The sequence below is a fragment of the Anoplopoma fimbria genome, chromosome 4 (assembly GCF_027596085.1).
Source record: "Anoplopoma fimbria isolate UVic2021 breed Golden Eagle Sablefish chromosome 4, Afim_UVic_2022, whole genome shotgun sequence".
NCBI lineage: Eukaryota > Metazoa > Chordata > Actinopteri > Perciformes > Anoplopomatidae > Anoplopoma > Anoplopoma fimbria.
The window spans coordinates 18,073,534-18,094,125 of NC_072452.1; the positions used below are offsets into that span (position 1 = coordinate 18,073,534).

The 20,592-nt window shown below is 38.6% G+C and overlaps 1 protein-coding gene across 2 annotated transcripts in view; it reads right to left on the reverse strand.

The window, feature by feature from the left end:
* Positions 1–20,592, reverse strand: part of diaph2 (diaphanous-related formin 2) — a 354,189-nt gene that overhangs the window by 90,979 nt on the left and 242,618 nt on the right. For both annotated transcript variants that reach the window (XM_054597377.1, XM_054597376.1), the window contains one exon: positions 4,235–4,359. In XM_054597377.1, coding sequence (XP_054453352.1) covers positions 4,235–4,359 — 125 coding nt within the window. The remainder of the gene's footprint in view (positions 1–4,234; positions 4,360–20,592) is intronic.

The window sequence follows — 20,592 nt, forward strand, 5'->3', positions numbered from 1 at the left end:
GGTGAGCTTTGTAGGCTCACAGGTATGGAGGCTCCCTATTCCTTAATAGGTAAGTACTGTAAATCGTTATTGTTGCTTGAACAGCTGCTTCTTCATGATGGCAGGAAATTGTCAAGGAAGACGTCAATATGATATGACTTGCTTACAATTGGAATTATCGCCAACCCTTTTGGGTAAGCTGGTAGTTTCTCAAAGACAGACTTAGACTGCTACTTGGATTCAACAAATAGACTTCAGCTTCATAACTATCACATATCTAAATTCATCAGTTGAACAATGCTGCCCAGTCCTTGAGTATTTTAAGGAGGTTGCTTGGAATTCTGAGAGAATTAAGACTTTAAGAAGTAAACTAAAAACATGGCCACTTGCAATGGCTTCAAGCCACTCAGATCCATTCACTCGTCCTTGTAGCTGTTGAATCCTTCTACAGGGATGTGTTACTAAGGAGGATCCAATGACTGTGTAACTATACACATACAAAAGCACAGGGTAGCATCACATATTTTTGAAAAGATAAATAAAAGCAAGGGGTGATAAGAAATTGTAAAATAAAATAAAAATATACTGTTCAACAAGAAAACCTGTACAGGAGACATGCGAACATCCACAAATGCCAATAGTTTCCTCTTTTTATGTCAGCATATTTCACTGATTGTTACCATTGAACCACAACTTTAGCTATGGTGTAAGACAAAGTTCTGATTTGTGTGAAACTGTCTTACTCGCATTACAGTATTCTGAGAGAGAAAATTAAGACTGATAGCCCAGTCTAATATATCTTAATGAAGCTGGTCCCAGAAGACAACTTCTTGTCACTCAATGTATGGGGATTGTAGAGAATTATGTGCTCTGACTCTGGCCTTCTGGGAAATAAAAGGTTAAGCGAAATATCAGTGGGTTGAGTACAGTGGGGGGAGATGTATTGGACGTGTCCAGGCACCCACGGTTCAGTCCGGTCTCTCATCATCCCCATCGAGCCACCTCTCTACCATTAATATTCCAGTATGCAGAGTCCCGCTCTAAGCCTCCAGCTCTACTCTATCATATCCAGCAGGAACTGGAAATGGGTGTGTGAGAGTGAGAGTGTGTGAATGTGTGTGTGTGTGTGTGCATGTGATAGCCATAGCCTCTCTGGTGAAATAGGGCTCTCTGGGGGCTTGTGCCTCAACTCTACAGCCTTTGTGGGCGCCCATTACTTCTGACAGATAGAGATCACTAAACTGCTGAACAAACACCCCATTCAGTCATTTGCATATATTACAGTAATGGAAAGAGAAAAATGTATCAATAAAGCCAAATGAAGTGCTTCCACTAAGCTCTTCACCGCTTTCTTCCTTTCATTCAATACTTCCTTCTTTCTGTATCTTTTCTTTCCATATTTCTATATTTTAGTATTTCATAACTGCTACCGATCTGCTGGAGCACAGTTCTTGTCATATTATTTTGTTGAATGATTTCGTCTGAAAGGTAAACACATCAGATGACAGATTCTCACAAATTGTTGGTGCCAGACATAAATCAGACTTTTTAATGGGCAAAACCTGAAATTTCAGGAAGCCTAAACAAATTAGGAACACTAATCATGCGTGGTGGGGAAAAAAACAAAACATAATTTATTGTTGAAGGTTTAATTAAAACTATGCTGCTTTGGGGCACATATTACATTTAAAATACCTTGCAGTGACCATGGCCTCCTGAAATTAATCTCAGGAAAAAAAGCTCAGCAAGAGTCACAGTGAAATAGAGGCACATGTACTCACCTACACATACACTGTAAATTACTCTTTTTCCCTTTCTCTCTAACTCACACACAAGCACACACACGCACACACACACGCACACACACACACACACACACACACACACACACACACACACACACACACACACACACACACACACACACACACACACACACACAAACCCAGACTGAGTCATTCATCACAGTGCCAAACAGTCGAGACAACAGAGCTTCACTTAACTTTTTCAGGGTTGCTCAAGCATCAAATGCATGACTTTTAGCTGTTGTTGTTCTTCCATCTGTCATGCTTCAAGGAACCAATATCCTTTTTTTTTAATCCCTGGGAAAAGTTTAAAGAGGTATGATTGCCTTGACTTCACTATCTTATGTGTACCAAAGGAAATGTCAACCAAAAATATACAGCACTGTATTTCACACTGTCATTGTTCCAACATTTTGCTGTGCAACACAGATTAGAGTGCTACCTAAGCTCATTGCAAACACTGGTACTAAAAACCTCAGCAAACCAAGCACAGCCTGGGCTTTCTATCTCTTGCACGAAAACAGCCCAAAATTGAATATCTTGGGAGGTTTAAGGCAGTAGAAAATATTGTCCTTGGTGACAGACTTCAGAAAAGTGGGTTAAGTTGAGACACACACTTGTATATATATATACACAAACACAAATGTCCTGGTGTAACAAACAGACGCACAGCTACTCCAAAGGCACTGATAAAAATGTGGTTGCAGACTTCTTGTGGCCTGTTATCATGCATTGTAGTATGAACATCAAGATAAAGAAAACTACTTAAAGTAAAACTGTTTTGTACTACATGGGACAAAACAAGCTACTCCAAATACTCCCCAGAACACAGTGGAAGTAAAACTTCCCAGACAACTTATTATGACATTATTATCAATTATTTTACCTTATTATGAACAGGAGATGAAATCCATATAAAACACTCCAGGGAGCAAACTGAGAGAACAAACGAGAATGCACTTTTTTTATCGTTTTGAATCTTACTGTGCCTCAATGTGTCTGCGTCCCAAAAATTAGAACAGTGGAAATTATGATATGAAAATATGTAAAGCTAAAGCAATTCTGCCACTTGAAAAATCAAGGGAAGGGAAACTACTAATCATAACAAAAAAAAACCTCACAGCGCAGATGGAGAATGAAATATATATGCCTACCAGTGCTTTCCCTACTGATGGCTACTTGAAAAAAAAAAGGCAGTAATCAAAATAGATCTCATTAAATCCTATTAAGCCTCCTTCCTAGCACCAAAACTCGATCAGGTGGGATGGGGCGAAAGGGAGAGGAAGTGGGTTTGCTTCAGGTCACGGCCAGCCAGCTTCTCTCTGCCTCTCTCTGCCTCTCTCTGGGGAGGAACTCCAGACTTTGAGGGAGAGCCATGCTGCAGTATATCTTCACTTCTCCATTTCCTCTCACTCAGGCCTCTAGTTCTCGCAGGAGCCTGGGAATCAATACTGACATCGGGGAGCAGAGTAGCCTGCTCTGCCTCAGAGTCACCGCCAGGGAGGTCTCTGCTTCAGTTTTTTTTAATTACACAAATTTAAGTGCCCTTCTTTGACTGGGAGCAGATTGTTAATGTGTTAGGAGGCTATTACTCTTAAACCACCCAATGTGCAAACTCAGCCTCAATAAATCTCAGATAAAAGGAAGCAAAGAATCAGGTTAAATGCCACATTACATGAGAGTGCCTAGCATATGGATACACCTACTCGCTTGTTAAGTTACTCGAGTAATTCTTTATTTCCTTAATAATGCTAGAGACAAGAAAAGAAGACACTGCTGACTGCTTTACTGTTTTGTTTTTTGTCCCATGAAAGGCACCCTAGTCTCAGGGTATTGACAACAAACTTGATTTCCACCATTGATCAAACCTATACAGTGAGGACCTTTCCTTTCAGAAAGGGCATTCAAGAAAGTGCAGAGACATGGCTAATTCAATTTGGGAGCAGAGACGCTTGGCTTTAAGTGAAACACTTTGTTATCGAAACAGGAGAGGTGCCATGAGACATAGTGCACGGATGGTTGTGTGGAGAGACTCGTGGCCGGTCAGGAGATGAAATCAGGGATAGGCGATAAGTTGGTGTGAGGGGCTACAGCCCCTATTAGAGTCTCCCAGGGGACAGGCAGTTGGGGCAGAGTGCGGTAAAAATAGCCACGGGCATGATTTCCCTCTTGGGACACAGAGAGGAGTGAAGGGGGAGATCCGATCAACATCTCATAGCAAGGCAGCCATATCCATTCCCTACGTTCCCCTGGGTGCCACCTATCACACCAAGTGACTCAAACTGCTTACCACTGCCAGGCAGAACACAAACAGCACACTCGTTTGCCACTGCTGTTACCACCAAATGGTACACACAGTGCCAATATTCCAGAATACATGTGTTTTTGTGGAGCAAATTTAAGCATACAACTATTCCAAGGTGTGAGAATGACCACCATAAAAAGGATATCATCAGCTTTTCCACAAACTTATCTTGTTGGTCATCTGTTTTGGGGAAGTTCTTGATGTCGGTCTCAAGCCTCTGAATGTGACGTTCCATGGTGTTCAAACTGCTATTTAAGATCTCCGCCGACACTGTGAGAAAAATGAAAGAAAGGATACATAATAAATTAACCTCAATGAAGACACACTGGGCTCATTGACAGGTTTACAGTAACAGGACATGACCAGAACAACACATATAAGCTTTGTTGAAGTTTATATAATTAAAACAACCTATGACTGAGTTGGACTATATGTTTGTGACATACTGACTCCTGCATAATCCATTTGTGTGTGGCCTAGAAAGCAGTCTTGTGTTAACGTGTGTGTACAGTGTGCGTGCAGCTCATTAATCAGTGTGTAATCACTGCTTGCAGAGTTGCTGTGGAATCCACAGTATTCAGATCAGGCCTTTCAAGTGGAGACTTCAAACAGTAAGCAGTGTCTTAGGGGATCAGACGGGACAGGAGCATGGATGCAGTGCCATGTTTCGGTTGCTGTCAAGGGTTTAGTCTTATTGACACACACAGAAATAATCGCTTGCACACACACACACGCACTCATACTGTTTATAGGTCTTTCAAAACAGCTGGTCTCGAAAAGAAAAAAAAACATTCATTAAAAGTTATATGAAGAAAAAAGAAAGTCTTAAATGTGTTCCTTGATCTATTTTAAGATGAAGATATTTGAATTGTCGCTTTACAATTCATTGCAGGCAAATGTATCAATTCACTACAACATTGACATCATTTAGTAAATAGAGTACTGTATTGAAATACCTTTTGATTATACTACTGTATTACACAAAATCTTAGATAGAAACATGAAAAACAAGAAAGTGAAGAGGGCAGACCACTGCCTAAAAAAATAGTTTTTTAAGCCTTATGTAAAAATCCAACATTGTACTGTAATGTACTGGAAGTAAGTTTATAAGGTCAATAAGATCCTTCCTCTTGATATTGTTAATGTGCACAGCAAATTCAATCCCAGTCCAGCTTTGAGTTTCAACATGTTGGTGTAAGAAAAACAGACAAGAAAACTGTAGCTGTAAGTGGCATTTGTTAGTGAAAAGAATTATGAATATCTGACCATTGGCCAATTTTCACAAGATGGAATTTTGTATCATGCATTCACAGCAAATGGCCCATCCTTTTTTCACAGCTGGTCATTGTGATTTACTTCAGACACTGATTGATAGCCAAAATAAGCTCTGATAAGCACTGCCCCCGTCATCAACTTATGTCATTTAACCTACGCTACCCCCACATCTGCAAGGTTAGCCCATCCACTAGACTGTAATTGAAGTGCTGAGAGAGTGAGGAGTTGGGTAATGGACAAGCTGTCAAAATATATGGCATCAATGACATAAGGTTCAACCTTGTCTTGCTTTACATCAATTCCATAGCGTTGATTTGCTTTTGCTTTTTTTTTTCGCTTTTTCTGACGATAAGACCGAATGACACTTTTGGCACACTGAAACAACCTTCTTCGATACAAATACAAAGTCCTCTAAAGTGCATCCCCAGTGGAAAGCACACACACAAACAGACACATTCACAGATGCACACAAACTACCTGCTGTGATCAGCCTGGAAAAAAATACAATAACAGTAAAGGGTTGAGGTCACTGTCATTATTAGACTTTGTAGCTAGCCGACTGGCTGGACAGATCCAGTGACTGGAGATTTCACAGTCCCTCCTCCTCAAATCTAACAGAACTGACTCCTGGGGATTGCAGTGAGAAAACCACACTATCTGCCTGTTTCTCCACTGATGGGGCCTCAGAGATCCACATGCTCTTGTTACAATGATCTCAGCCTCAGTAATGGTGAAAAAAAAAAGAAGGAAAGGACTTCAGGGTAGGTGGACAGATGGATGAACGGGACAAAACAATTATATTCTTTTAAATGTATCGAGCCACGGAAAGGTCCTCTTCACTCAGTGTGGCTTTTGATAGTTGCTTGTTGCATGAGTGATAGTATTTTGGTAATATTTTGGCTCTAACACTGATCAAGCTAGCCAATAAACAGTGGCTCAAGTTAACTATGATGGTGTTTCAGGGGAGCCATTTACAGGATCTGAGTGAAGCCTTCTGGGTACTACAGTACAGACATTTGTTTGCATTGGAATCACTTACAATTGAGACAAACTGACACTTAAATGTATCGGCTGACGTTTATATAATGTGTTGGTCTTTATAGAAAACAATCTCAACATGTAATATTATACTAATGACTGCTGCAAGGCCTGCCAGTTTCTTTCAATGACACCAAAAATATCTGTCTCCGGGTTTCTAAGCCAGCTACACAATTTCTTCTCAGGTATGGTAACTTCTTTCTCTCAACTTCCCGTATGCCTCGTTGGCGTTGTTGTTAGGCAAAATAAATAACTGCAGAGGCTGATTGATGCATAGGGGACACCGAAGAGGACAAGAAAGACAAAAACAATTTGAAAGACAAGAAGTGAACTTGTGTGAATAACAGACAGCATATAAAAAAACTCCTCTGTGGTCAACATCCTCCCATTATTGATATGAGCTCCGTAATGCAGCCCATCGACGCATTATTCATTCCCATGAACAGAAGGCAGACAAAGCGTAATTCATTAAGCTCTGCCCTGTTTCCTTCAAATAAACTGCCTGGGAAAAATATTGTGTAGCTCACAATACCAAATCAACCGCTATAATGCGAATATGTCAACTTTATATTTAGTCATTTGGAGAAGGGGGCAATTTTCATTTTGATTTATAGACAAACAATACCAATTTTTCATACTCTGCTCTTGCAATGCCACCAAAGGTTACAAAGGAAATAAAGATTTATTTTGAGTGTTGCTGCCAAACGTAGAATAAAAGATCAAGTTTTAAATAATCTACACACTTGTGAAAACAAAGACAAATGCAACATAAAACCAAAGGAGAAGGTCGTTCATAAATGCATTCATCACCTTAGCCAAGTAAGTGTATGTTTGTGGGTGTGTAGAAAGGCAGATGAGCCTACTATTTCAGAAAACTATTTCCTCTCCTGTTTTATGACCAGGTGAAAAAATTATTACCAGGATGATCATTAAATGGTAGTTCCACTTTGTTTTCATCTGTAAAAGAGGTGTGGAGAAAAACTTGAGAAAAATGATCCTGGCAACATTTTTTATTTCTTTTCACCTGGCTTTACTTTTTTTTCTCCAGCTGTTTCACAGATTGAAAAAAGGGGAAGTTAGTGATCCAATATCATGTTCATATTTAATATTTAATCATATTTCAAAATAGCCTATGAACAAATCTGATAAAAACAATGAAGTAAACACGGTGGTGAGCCCTATAAAAACCTTTTGTTCCACATTAACGTTATATTGTGACGTTAATATTGGTGTGGGTAAAGTTTAATTGGGACCTACAGAACCAGTCAAAAGTTTGTTCACACCTTCTCATTCAACTACTTTGAAGAATGTAAAATATAAAACATATTCTGGTTTGTTGAGCATTTGTTTGTTTACCACATAATTCCATATGTGTTCCTTCATAGTTTGGATGTCTTCAATATTAATCTACAATGTAGAAAAACATAAAAATAAAAATAAAGAAAAACCATTGAATGAGAAGGTGTGTCCAAACTTTTGACTGGTACTGTATACTGGAAATTCATGCCATAATGACTCATAATCAAGACAAAGGCTGTTTAAGAAGTTTATGGGGGAGCCAAAAGTAAGGAAAACTGAGTGCAGAGCCATGCTAACTGCTCTGAATCAGTACCAATGCTGGCACAGCTGTACTTTCAGTGACATGCTAAAGTCGTCACATGAACATGCTTAGCAGGCATGTTGATTATATTGTTAACATTGGCCAGTTGACACTAAAAAAAAAGTAAAGCTGAGGATGATGGGAATATCATACGCTTTGCAAGTATTTGGTCATAAACCAAAGCATTGAAAACATTTACATTTTGATTATGATCACCAAAGTCATTACATTTCCTCCTCCGGTGGACACTATTTATCTTCAGGTGCATTTAGTCTGTTAGGCTGACGGAGTGTGGCCATGATAATATCAGCACTTTATAGGTAAAAGGTCTTTCAAGCTCCAGAGATTATAGATGGTAAAACCTTTCAGGGCCTTGAAGAAGTAATCTTGCCCTAGCTTGTTATCTTTTCATCAAAGCTCCTCTCACAGCTTCTTTGAATATACAGCATGGGGTGTAAAGAGAGGACGACCTTGAGGGGACTCTACACATGACCAGATACACATGTCTGCCAAAGGGCATATTCAACACATCAGGGCAAAACTGACTATTGACCAGCAGCATGATACCAGGACAATGAAGTATGTATGTCGAGTTCAAAGCATTTTGGGCCAATAAGAGTCATTTCAAATACTCCCACCCCCTTTAATATGAAGAATTACATGTTTTCCTAATAAAAAAATCATGTTTTGTCTTTTTTCATTTAGCTGTTGGTGGCACCTGAGAGTGAATAGGAGATGAAGTGGGAGGCAGACTGGAGTACATCAGAGGAAAGAGACAAAAGGATAAACACAACTCTATGTGTTCCCCTTTCAGCGAGAATCAAAGCAGCTCCAGTTGCAGGAGTGAAAGTGATATTGTTGCTGTGACAAAGCAGTCACATTGTTCTGTCTGATTACCTCGGATCATGTGATGTTAAAAACAGCAGGCAGGAGAAAGTGGCAAATGAGGGAATTTAACGGTGAGCATAAACAAAAGAGATGGAGGAGACCTTGTGGCACTGTATTAAACATTATGGTACAGTTATCAGGAAGCAAGCAAATGAAATAACCTTTTATGGATTTCCTGCGACGTGGAAACAAAACAATCAAGTTACTTATCTATTTTTGAATAATGAAATGCACTACTTATGTTGCCTTAAAAATAATTACAGACACATATAAGAATTATATTGCTACATCATACTAGGAAATAAATAATGTTGTTGGTAGACAATGCAATGAATCTCATTCTGGGGACACAAATCCACATTTGCACCATCACAATTTCCCATCAATGTTGCACTAATTGCTTTCACATAAAAGGGTAAATCCCTTTTACTTTTGCTCTATTTCCTCTTTTAATTTGCATTTTCCTTAAACCCTCCATGTTACAGAACTGTTATCATAATGAAGGATTTGTTTTCTGATTAGAACTGATGGCCCCCCATAGAGCAAAACCATAAGGTTTAAATACGTTATGCTTAATCTGCCAATGCCTACTGCAGCAATGATCACAGACTCCATACTTTTTAATAAATCAAGATTTAATTGATATTGTTTTTTTAATATGATATACCATCACAAAAAAATATAAATATATATAATTTATTTTATATTAATATAAAATGTTAGCAACAACTGATTAAGTCAATTTACAAAACATTACTTTATACCACAAAATAATTCATATATTTCTTATGGCACATTAGCAGAAGTATTACATTTAGTACTGTAAAATGATATCTGCATCAGTTCATCTAATATCTTAAAATGGATTGCAAGACCTATAATGGAGTAGGAGCACATGAGCCAAGAAGAATAAAACCTGACATGAGAACTACATAATTGTGAAATAACAACATTAAATGGAAGTATTGGCTGGAGCGTACAGCCAGACACCGAAAAACCACACTTTACTCTACCTCCCACTATGGAAAGGGGCTCTTGTTTACAATGGGGGTCATGTCTGTGAGACTTTATTGCTTTCGGCAGCCATCAAAGCTGCAGCCCAGTGCCAGATCTCTAGAGGAATTACAAATGGAGTCAATTACAATATATTTTGATGCATGGGAAAGTTTAGACATTGACCTGGGGTGATGACAATTCCCCAAGAAGTGCTGAGGAAATCAGTCAGGGCGATGAGCTGGTGCTATATGTGAGTCTCTGCCCTCTGCAATAAAAAAAGACTCAGGAACTCACATAGGGCACAATGGTTTACCTCCACTCCCCTGACAATCAACCATCTCAATGCTTGTCATGGATTTACTTGAAGATGGTTATTTCTGTTTTCCAAGGGATGTGTTTCTGTCATATTGTTATGATACGTGTCTGGTGTCACATAAACAACTGAGAGTAAGGAGTTAGGAGTGAACAACTGGGTGGCTGCAGAGCCCTTTTTTTTTAAGGTAAGGTATTAGGTGCATGAAAGATACTGGTGGGAGATGAGTGACCATAACCTGAGGTGCCAAGTGTCTGTTTTCATGCGTTGTTTAGGTGTACCATTGTTAGTGCCGGCTTAGTTTTTTGAAAGAGTGAGATGTCGGGCGAAGTAGATTGCTGAGCTGGAGGATATTTTTGAGTAAAATCTCAGCTCTATCCCCATCAAGGTAAATTAACAGACTTTATTAAAACTCTGGTATCTTTGTGAAAGCCACGCAAGCTAGTAAAACAACTAATTAATTACAGTTTGTTAATGACTTAGCTCAGTGGCTAAATGACTGATAAAACTGCAGACATTAACTTTCAGTGAACAAGTAAATATAAACAGATTTAATTTCAACATAACGATGCAGTTTAGTAACCTGTAATGTCGAATACAAACCAGACTGTATTCACAGTAGCATGGTGTTCTGGAGGCAGGGAAAGGACATGACTTGCGTAGCTGACAGGAGAGATGCTCAGAGACGGGGGTGTGGCAGTCATAATAGCCTACAGAGGTTAACTCATGCCTCTAACCTCATTCACAACTTCAAAGTTACACCTTATCACACAGCTGGGGACATTTCACTTGACACCTCCGAGGGACACTTCACTTGACATTTCTAGAACCAAGAGACCCAAAACCTTACTTGACTGGGTAGCGATCAGTAAAAAATAAAGGCAAGGAATTACTTAATGAAGCAAAAAGCAAAATTCTAGCTTTTACATATTTATAATTAAGTATAACAACATCAATTTATATGCAGCTGCAAGCAGCCATTTACAGAGTGCCGAGTAGGGCAGCACAATTAATAGGAAATTAATTATGATCACGATTTTTACTTCCCACATTTGAAATCAACATGATAGGCATTTAACATGGGTGCTCCTCACATAGAAAACTCCACTGCATATAATATCAAGCGCTCTTTAAACTAACAGCCATCCACCAGGGGGCGATCAAGAAGTTGTGGCTTCACTTTTGGGGAGCTGTTGAGGGACCATTTGGCTACTTTACCGCGGCAGCCTACGGAAAATGTTGCTGTATGTTGTGGCTGCAGTCCAAAGTACAAGAGTAATATACTATAAATTAAAACAAATTATTGTGCAATACCAATAGTTTGGCCCTTAAATCAATGAATTTTGACATATAAAAGTGATCTCAGTATTGATCAACATATTTTTGATTATCATATTGGTAATAATCGTGCAGTGTCCCAGCGGCAAACACACCAGTACCATCACAAATACACCGACACACACACAGGTACTTGAATACAACATGGCCAATGTATTCTGACACATTTTGGAATTGCATTTCAAATATTTATATTAGAATGATCTTCCCAAAATGAAAGGTTTGTATAAAAAAAATATTTGGCATGCTATCATCTCCATTTATGTTTCAAACATTTTTCAAATATCTTTATATGAGAGGGTTAAATATAAAAACAAAGGAAAATAAAACCATGGATTGGTGGATTCTAGTGTGCAGCCATGACGGCAGCAGTGGAAATATGGTTTGTGTAAAGTGCAATGTTGACTGGGTCTGCCATGCAGGAGCAATACAAAAAAAAGAGTTGTCGGAATTGATTTTAAGATTTATCTGGTTGTTCCTAAAGCCTTGAATGGTCAGGCTCCTGCCTATAACTGTGATCTACTAACTCCCTATGATCCTGATCGGTGCTTCAGATCCTCCAGCGATGTTGTACTAATGGTTCAAAAATCTTGACTTGTCACTGAAGGTGACCAGGCCTTCGCTTGGGCAAACAAACTCAGTGACGTCCTTTTTATCTCCTATTTTATCATCTGGCTTTTTCTTACTTGATGGTATTTATCATAGCTATTTCTTGTAACTAATACTATTTAATCCTGTTTATATCTTTTCCATGTTTGGTTCAGTTATGTTTTAATTGTAAAGCACTTTGTAACTTCTTTGATGTTTTCTAAGGTGCTATGTCACTTTTTTTCCTTTTTTTTTTTTAAATGTTTACCTGACTATAATTTATGATTGACAATAATGCACCATTCTTCGTTGGTAAGACACAGATCTATTAATGTTATGCCAAAGCCTGAAGCTCATATTACCTATGTTGTTTTGCCACTTTGGGCCAGCAGCAGAAACTAAAATCACAGCATCTGACATTTTATTTGTTACGTTATCCAGTTGCTGAGGCTAACTTAGTAGCAAACACCTACAGTTCAAGCCTCTAGCAGACAAACGAGCCATGATAAGTATATTTAGTTACATGCTGGCCACATGATGAATACAAATTATCCAATAAGCTCTGTTTTGGTCTTGACAAACTCTAAAAAGATGCTCTACTTAGTGGCAAATTGTGTCTGTCTGATGTTTGGTACTGCGCACATAATGCACAGTGGTTTAATAAGCTTTATAGCTGAGTAGAGCAGAGTTGAGCAGAGTTTCTCAGCATCAAATTGACTAAAAACAGCAACAAAGTTCCACGAGGAGAACTGCAGAGTTGGGTGATAATTCTCTTTGGAGTACTGTGGTGATATCTTATTCATGAAAACTTGTCCCTCTTAATCTATCATAACTGACCTGAAGTTGACCATAGTGTTTATAAGAAGGAAACCAGAAACTAAAGCCAACACTCAGCATATGTTTTCACTTTCAAATTCCAAATGGCAGAAACCGTGTTCATTTATTTATTGATATTATTCAATCATCAATAGGTCAATTGATGATTGTTTGTTTGCTTTACTGTTGGATTTTAAATGTATGTCTTTGTACATATACCAATTATAATAAAATAAAATAATATAATAAAAACTGTACAGAGTTTTAAAATAACATTATATGGTTCCACTACAAGTAGTGCATATACCTCTGGTAATAATGATAATACAGTAATTTATAGCAACTCTGATTCCATCTCTTTACAGAATTAGAGGTCTGGAGTGGCTTGAACTCTAGTGGAAAATGTGTGGGCTTGACACCAAACTCCCTACAATACCCTGCTTTTTTGTTATATTGTACTTAAGCATATCTGTGAGCCAATCTGTAAGACTTGGCTTAATGATGAACAATAAAACCCCAATAACCATAAAAGAAAATGTATTTCTTTGAAGTTAACATTGTTTGTCATGCTTATGGAATTTCATCGTGAACATTTTTTAAAGTAATCTCAGTGGAACATTGACGGTGAGTTTTCATTTACAGGAGCAGCAAGGTCAACTGGCTGGGAGTACTTGAGGTATAGTAGGTGCCTTGATTGTAAGGGTTCATCCTTTTTTTGCTTTCCCGCTGTATTACACGTTCACATCCAAAACATCTGGCTTCGATTTCCCTGTCTTTCCCTCATCCTGTAGCTTAGTCACTCTTTGTTCTCTTATTCCCTCAGACTCAGTCTCAGCCCCTTTCCCCTCCAGTCTTTTTTCGGGTTTCTGTTATGTTCACATTTATAGCTCAAGAGCTCCCTCTGTGAGAGATACTGTTGCCACACAGAGGATACACTTTGTATGGGGTTATTTATGCAAATCTTACAAAATGTAATTATTGAAATAAAAATAAAAATAGATAAAATCTGGTTGAGACAGATGTTTTTGACTTTTTCAATACAGTTGCTAGATAAAATTGCTTTCTTGGAACTTGACAGATAGAAACTGCAAATATTATTTTCAACAAATTCTACAATGGTATGGTTTATTTGACAATGTTTTTCTTTGTGATGATGAAAATAAGATATGACAATGCTTAAATAAATTGTGAGTACAACATAAAACATTTAAACATGCTCGTAATTAAACACTAAGATCTTGAAAGAAAACAAATGCATATATTGGGATTATACCTTAAACTCTTCAAATTATCAGGTCGACCACTGAACATATGTCAGACATCAGATTTTTACCATCTGCAAATGTGTGGAGGCGCATGACTCATGAGATGATTGTGAGGGTGGGTGACTCAAGCACTGTGTTTGCATCTTTACTCCTTTTGTTGATAAACCAATGAGCTACCACATATGATTATAATAAGACCTTTTTACGATCAGACATTCTTGCTTTTGTCCGGGAAAAATCAGATATTCCATTACTCATCATCCGTCATGGAAGCATCTGGGTGAGACTTTCGTCTTTGCCTTTTTTTTTCTTCTCATAAATATGGTAACTGTAGGGGCCTACATCAGGGTTTTTTTTCTGATGCTAATTTGAGACTTTTAGAAAAATGTGTTTACACACATAAAGATTTAGTTATAAGGATATATACCTCATATCTGACCAGAAAAATAAACTGAAACAACAAAAAAACTTAAAAATTACAAGTTGCAGTATTTTTGGGGGTCATGTGCCAGACTATTTTAGCATATTTAACTTCACCTAAAATATTATTCTCCCCATTTCAAAGTTTCCGCTAACTTCTAACTAACAACATACTAAATGGACACATACAAGATATCAATCTTCTCATCTGACTAAAAAGTGCATAAGTATGTTTCAGCAAATCTTTAACTAATCCTTTCAATGTACATCTTTAGGTACAGACGATAGGGGTCCAATACCAAAAGCAAAATCATTGCACTGCCAATATTTAAACACCAATATAACGTGACTTCAAAGAGCTGGCACAAATGTTTCCTTCTTTTGTTTGAATAAATGTTTAGCCATGCTAACATCTAAAATAAAATTTGAATCCCTGTCCATTCTGCTGATATTATATCACGTCATGTGTCCCAAGCGACCACACTACCCAGCAGTCCACTGGTTCAACAATGAGGAACATCGTCCCTTAATCACTGTGTTTTTGATTTACACCATCCATTCATACAGACAGCGATCCTAAACATTTTTTCCAAGCATTGCTCTGTGAACTCTGGCAATCATGCCAATTGCTACAATCCCCATCCCTGATTATTGATGAGATTTAGAGGGAAATTATATATTCACTGGAGGAGAAAAGACAGCCAGGCTCTTCTTGATTGGCTTTAAGCTGAGCATTCATACTGAAGAGGCATCTGTCAGATGGTAGGTCACATCCTCTCAGCATATTGGTTTTATCTTCTCGCGCAGATGACTGGTTATGGTGTTTCCCTAACAACAGAATGACAGGGGATGGGAAGGTAACCGGATGCACTAAATAGGCTCACTGACTGGAAGATTTGGAACTGGGTACAAGGTATTTGGCAGCGGCAGCAGGAATACATTTTGAATTATTTAGCTAAAGGCACATTCCCCAATAGAAATGTAGCAAGGGCATGTTAGACTCATCATCCTAACCTTAAGAACTCATGCATGTGCATGCAAGGAAGCAAACAGCCATGATTGGATCATAAACTCACTGAGCCCACAATAACCGTAACTTTGTTTTGTGATTCAAAGGAATTATCAATATATGCTGAATACCTTCTCTTATAAATACCAGCAATTTATACCACACTATCACTACCTATTTTTCACCACCAAATGGTGGTGGTGATGATGCCCATAAGATGCATTTATGGGCATCTTTTGACAGTGCGTTCGTGCAATTGCAACACTCCAGTCAAAGATCAACTTTTTACAATTGTTTTATACCTCTTTCTCTTAACTCACTGCTTAAGAATCTAGTTAAATATTTACAGCCACTATACAGACATGATCCCGCAACCACCACACCAATCAACCCCAAATCAACCCTTTGATGAGAATTAAATATAACACACATTTCTGTCTGATTGGTGCCTAATCCATGGACAGAAATTGTGCAAAAAACAAAGGGCACTATTCTGACATTAACTTTTTTAACTTATCTTTCACACAACTCTACAAGATAATATTTTGTAGTTGTTATGTTACCATCTGGAACATAACATAACAATCTGTAACCAATTTAAATACATTTACTTTAGATATTATGAAAATCAAATAAACATGTAGGCCTACAAGGTATGTTTCAACTACTTAAAATAGTTTCCAAACATGAAGGGCATATGTTACCCTTCCATTTTTTGCCTGTAGCTTTGCTGTGACCTACATGTAACAGCCTAAACTAGGGTTTCCTGTGTCCCTGTATCACACTGATAAAGTAGTAGCGGAGAGATTCATATCCCTTACACGACGAGAAAGGTCAGATCAATTCTCCCACCAACCATATCTGTCTTCATTTAGCAGCCACCATATAGAGACTTCATAGGACATAACATCTCATAAGAAACATATGTTTAAATAAGTGAAGTATTTAAGCAGGGATGTGTTTGGAATTAATTTGCCCAGAGTGTCGGTATGTCTTTTGTCTTCCATCCACATGAGACGATGAGACCTGGTACGCACGATTGCGGAGCCATAAACACAGCCCCTCTCCTCCTCAGGCAATCCTTAAACTCATCAGCAGTGTAATGAGACTTTCGAGTTTCGAGATGAATTAACTGGCTGATTTTCTTGTTTTTACCCCCCCATACAGAGTAGCTAAATATAGTGTAGGGAGCAATCCAGGACTGTGATGTATGTAGCATGACCAAGACTCATAAGAACATAGATGGGTGAAAAAAACTGATATTGATTGTATTTTGCCCAGAACAGTATGAGACAATGAGGCTCTTGCATTAATCAATGTATAAAAAAAGGCACACTGAAAGGCACTTCAGCAGGGAAAGCTGTGATGTATAAGCACACAGTCACACACATATACTTACAAGTACAAATAGAAATAGAAAATAGCACATTTTATAGCAATTGCACATCTTTGTCTTAAAGAAAAAGGTGTTCTTGTGAGTGCCCAGGTGGCACTGGGAAAAAAAACTTTTCATCCATTGCATGGAAACGGCTCAGTATCAAATAATATCAAATGTGTGTAGTGCTTTTAGACTGCCTTAGTGCCAGAAGCTAGTGAGGGACCATGCTGCTGATGCTGCAGTTTGCCACTTCTACTAGTTGGCCTGGGTGTCCCTGCAGAAAGGGGTGGGATCATCACAACCTCACAAGCGTACAACCAAAACCTCCCTGAGAAGGTCAGATCTTGTCCTGATCTCAGAAGCTAAGCTGGGTTGGGCCTGGTTAGTATTTGGATGGCAGACTGCTTGGAAATATCTAGAACCACGGAAGCCTACACAAACTGAATCGCTGCTAACAGTGTGCGAGTGTTGTGTGAATGAGAGGCAAATTGGTGGGTAGTTCATTAAGCAAATTGTTAGGTAGTTCATTAATCGCTAAGGTAGAATAGAGCAGTCAATTAAACACTGACGAGTTAAAATAATTGGAGAGGATGCATTACAATCTACACCCTGCCAAGGCCAATAGCAGGGGTTAGTAATGAGAAATGCTGACGTATAGGGTGGCTATATGAAATTGGACATTCTTTATTGTAATGCCGAATCTTCAGTAGAGTACATTCTTGTATAGGAGAACAGGGTACATATATGGTGTTACTGACAAAAAAAAGCACTGATTAAATTGTTTGTATTTTACCAATAACTACATTAAAACAACGCAGCAAGCTTTTAACCCATTGGCTATTGGTCCAATGACAGAAAAGACTCTATGAACAAGGGGGCTATATTTCTCAGAATCCAGTGCAGCCAGCAGATACCCGAGCAAAAATCTTTATTCCTTGCGCTGCTCATTGTTATCTGTCCTTCTCGCACCTGCGACCCTGGAGCTAGAGTTCAGAGACGAGCGGTACGACTGGATTGTTTCATTAGTATAGAGGTTACAAGATAATTTTAAACCAATAAAAAGCTAATTCATCTTCGGATGATAGCCTATAGGTTCCGAGATTGCATTTTGGCCAGTGTCTTTGCCGCGGCATTCACACAAAACCTGCTGGAATGTGATCGGTTAATACTACTTGGATTACAAACGCAAATCAGAGTGATTACGTTACCAAAATATAGTCTTGCTGCCTACAAATTGTGACTTGAATGCGAATATGTTTATAGAGATTAACAACACAATGACCATACTGCTGCAAATAAACCTCCAATTTGCACTACAGTAAAAGTTAAGAAAAATAGACAAAATTAAGTAAATATATTCAAATCTTTGTGATATTTTCTTTGAGTCATAATCAAAGTTATATCATATTCTATCTCAATCCCCACAGGCACTGAACTAACAAGGAACAGCTTTTGCTTTGACCAGGTGGATAAGTTAAGTTTAGGCAGATATACATCCTCAAAAGCAAACCCTCTATGTTGTTTCTGAGAAAATGTCTAAGCTCTCACCCAAGGCAATTAGGTTACTTAAAGTAGAAAAGTTGCTTTAATGACGACATTATCCTTGCAGTTAAAGAATATCTAAGTGGATGGTGCCCAATGTGTAACCCCGCTCACACAAATGGTGCATATGGCCCTAATTTTACCGCACACTCAAAAACGATGTCTTGAATGGTATTTTTAATGTTTTGTTTTTTGTTTTTACAATCACAATGGTTTTTCAATTAAAAAACTGGTAAAAAAGACAAAATGTCAGCAAACTCAGCGCACTGCGGACAGAGAGAAGGCTGTTGCCAGTTAAGAGTCGACTGTTTCAGGTGCTAAGTGCCATAGGGCTGACAAAAACATTAGTGAACTAGAACTGCAAAAGACATACAGTAATCGGGGTGTTTGTGCTGTTATCTTGTAGCCCAAGGCAGCTTCAATGTGTGCTCCCATTTAGCCATTACTTAGAGGGGTTTGTAGCTTGCAGCCATCAGCCTATTGTAATAACCAACAGCTCTAGGCTTTGCTGAAGCTGTGATTGCCCTGAATGTACAATATTACCCCATGAATATAGGTCAAGAAAGAAAATGAAAATTTAACCTTCAATGTACCAGTAAGATGTTTGCTAAACATATCCTTGGAGGGATTTCAGTCACTGGAGAGGCCATTCTTTTGGAGGCTTATTAAAGGTGGCCTTTCCTGGTTTTATACTGCATTAACACAATGATTCTCAATAGTATCTGAATTATACTGTGGATGGTAGATATGGTTAGAACTGAAACAAAACGTAAGACTCTTAAGACCTACTATGTGGTCAAGAAGGCTCCTGGTTATGATACATTGTGAAAAGATCTTCTTTCTTCGTGTTGTTTGCCATTGGATCACCAAGATGTAGGCCTAAGTCCGTGTACAATTCTTCATCACTTCACACAAGGAGAGCGGTACAGTAGAAACAAAACAAGCACAGCCCTATCAACTTTTAAAAAGGGTGTGTTGAAGTAGCTCAAAAAACAACATAACATACATCCCAAAAAGGACATTACTCAAAAATGAACATGCTGTTGCCATGACAATTCTGAAATGAGCATTTACCAGTACAGAGGCCTGCATCTTGCGCCAAGAAAGGTAGACTGCAACAACATAATGGACAGTTGTTTCTTGATGATTGTCCAAAATACATGTGTCTTTATAAATCCAGATCAGGAGGATAATGAGAGTAAAACTAAAGTGAATGGTTTGGGCTTTTCATATAGAAAAATATGAACAGAAAATTGTACTGTTGACTGTTATTACGCCTTAACGGCTCTCTTTTTTCCACCACTTGTGACAGCAGATGGTTAGCACGTGAAGGTAAAGTAGGGCAAGAGGAAGCCATACAATCTGGCAGACAATCAGCGGCCTGACCAAGGACATGAGGTTCATGCCCATCCAGCTACATATACACACAGTGAAATTCAGACTTTCCCCAGATGAGACTTGTAGCTGCAAGTAGGGACTTCCAGAAGTGAACACGTTCCTTCTGAAGGAAGCATTTCTGAAAGAACAGAGGGGGGTCTAGCTTTGGGTACCCATTTTCCAATAAACCAAGGGGTGGGGGTGTAAATCAGTACAATGGGCCAAGGGATAGGTAGCATCCAAACACATTCATGAGATCTATGTTGCATGCTTGAGAAGCACTGATAAGATTCTTTTCTGCACTTGATTGAGTCAGCTTGGAAACATAGCCCAAAGGTGGAAAGGGGGGATTATCATCATCTTCCCCAAAGAGGAAAGCTTTCAATTTGGCCATAAAATTACTGGAGTCATTGTAATTTCCTGCTAATGGCCTGCCTGATTAGCTACGAGGCTATTGCCCACCTTCTCTGGGAACAGGTGGGCAGTATTTAGCTGGTCATCCCAGATAACGACTGGTGAAACAGAGATAGCACACCACATTGAGTGTGTGGTGGCTCAAAACAAGAGTTATTGGTAGGACAGGCAATCTCGGAACAGAAACTCTCAAGACTAAACCACGAGCAAGGTTCACACAGGCCAGAAGGGACTGGGCTGTTTGGG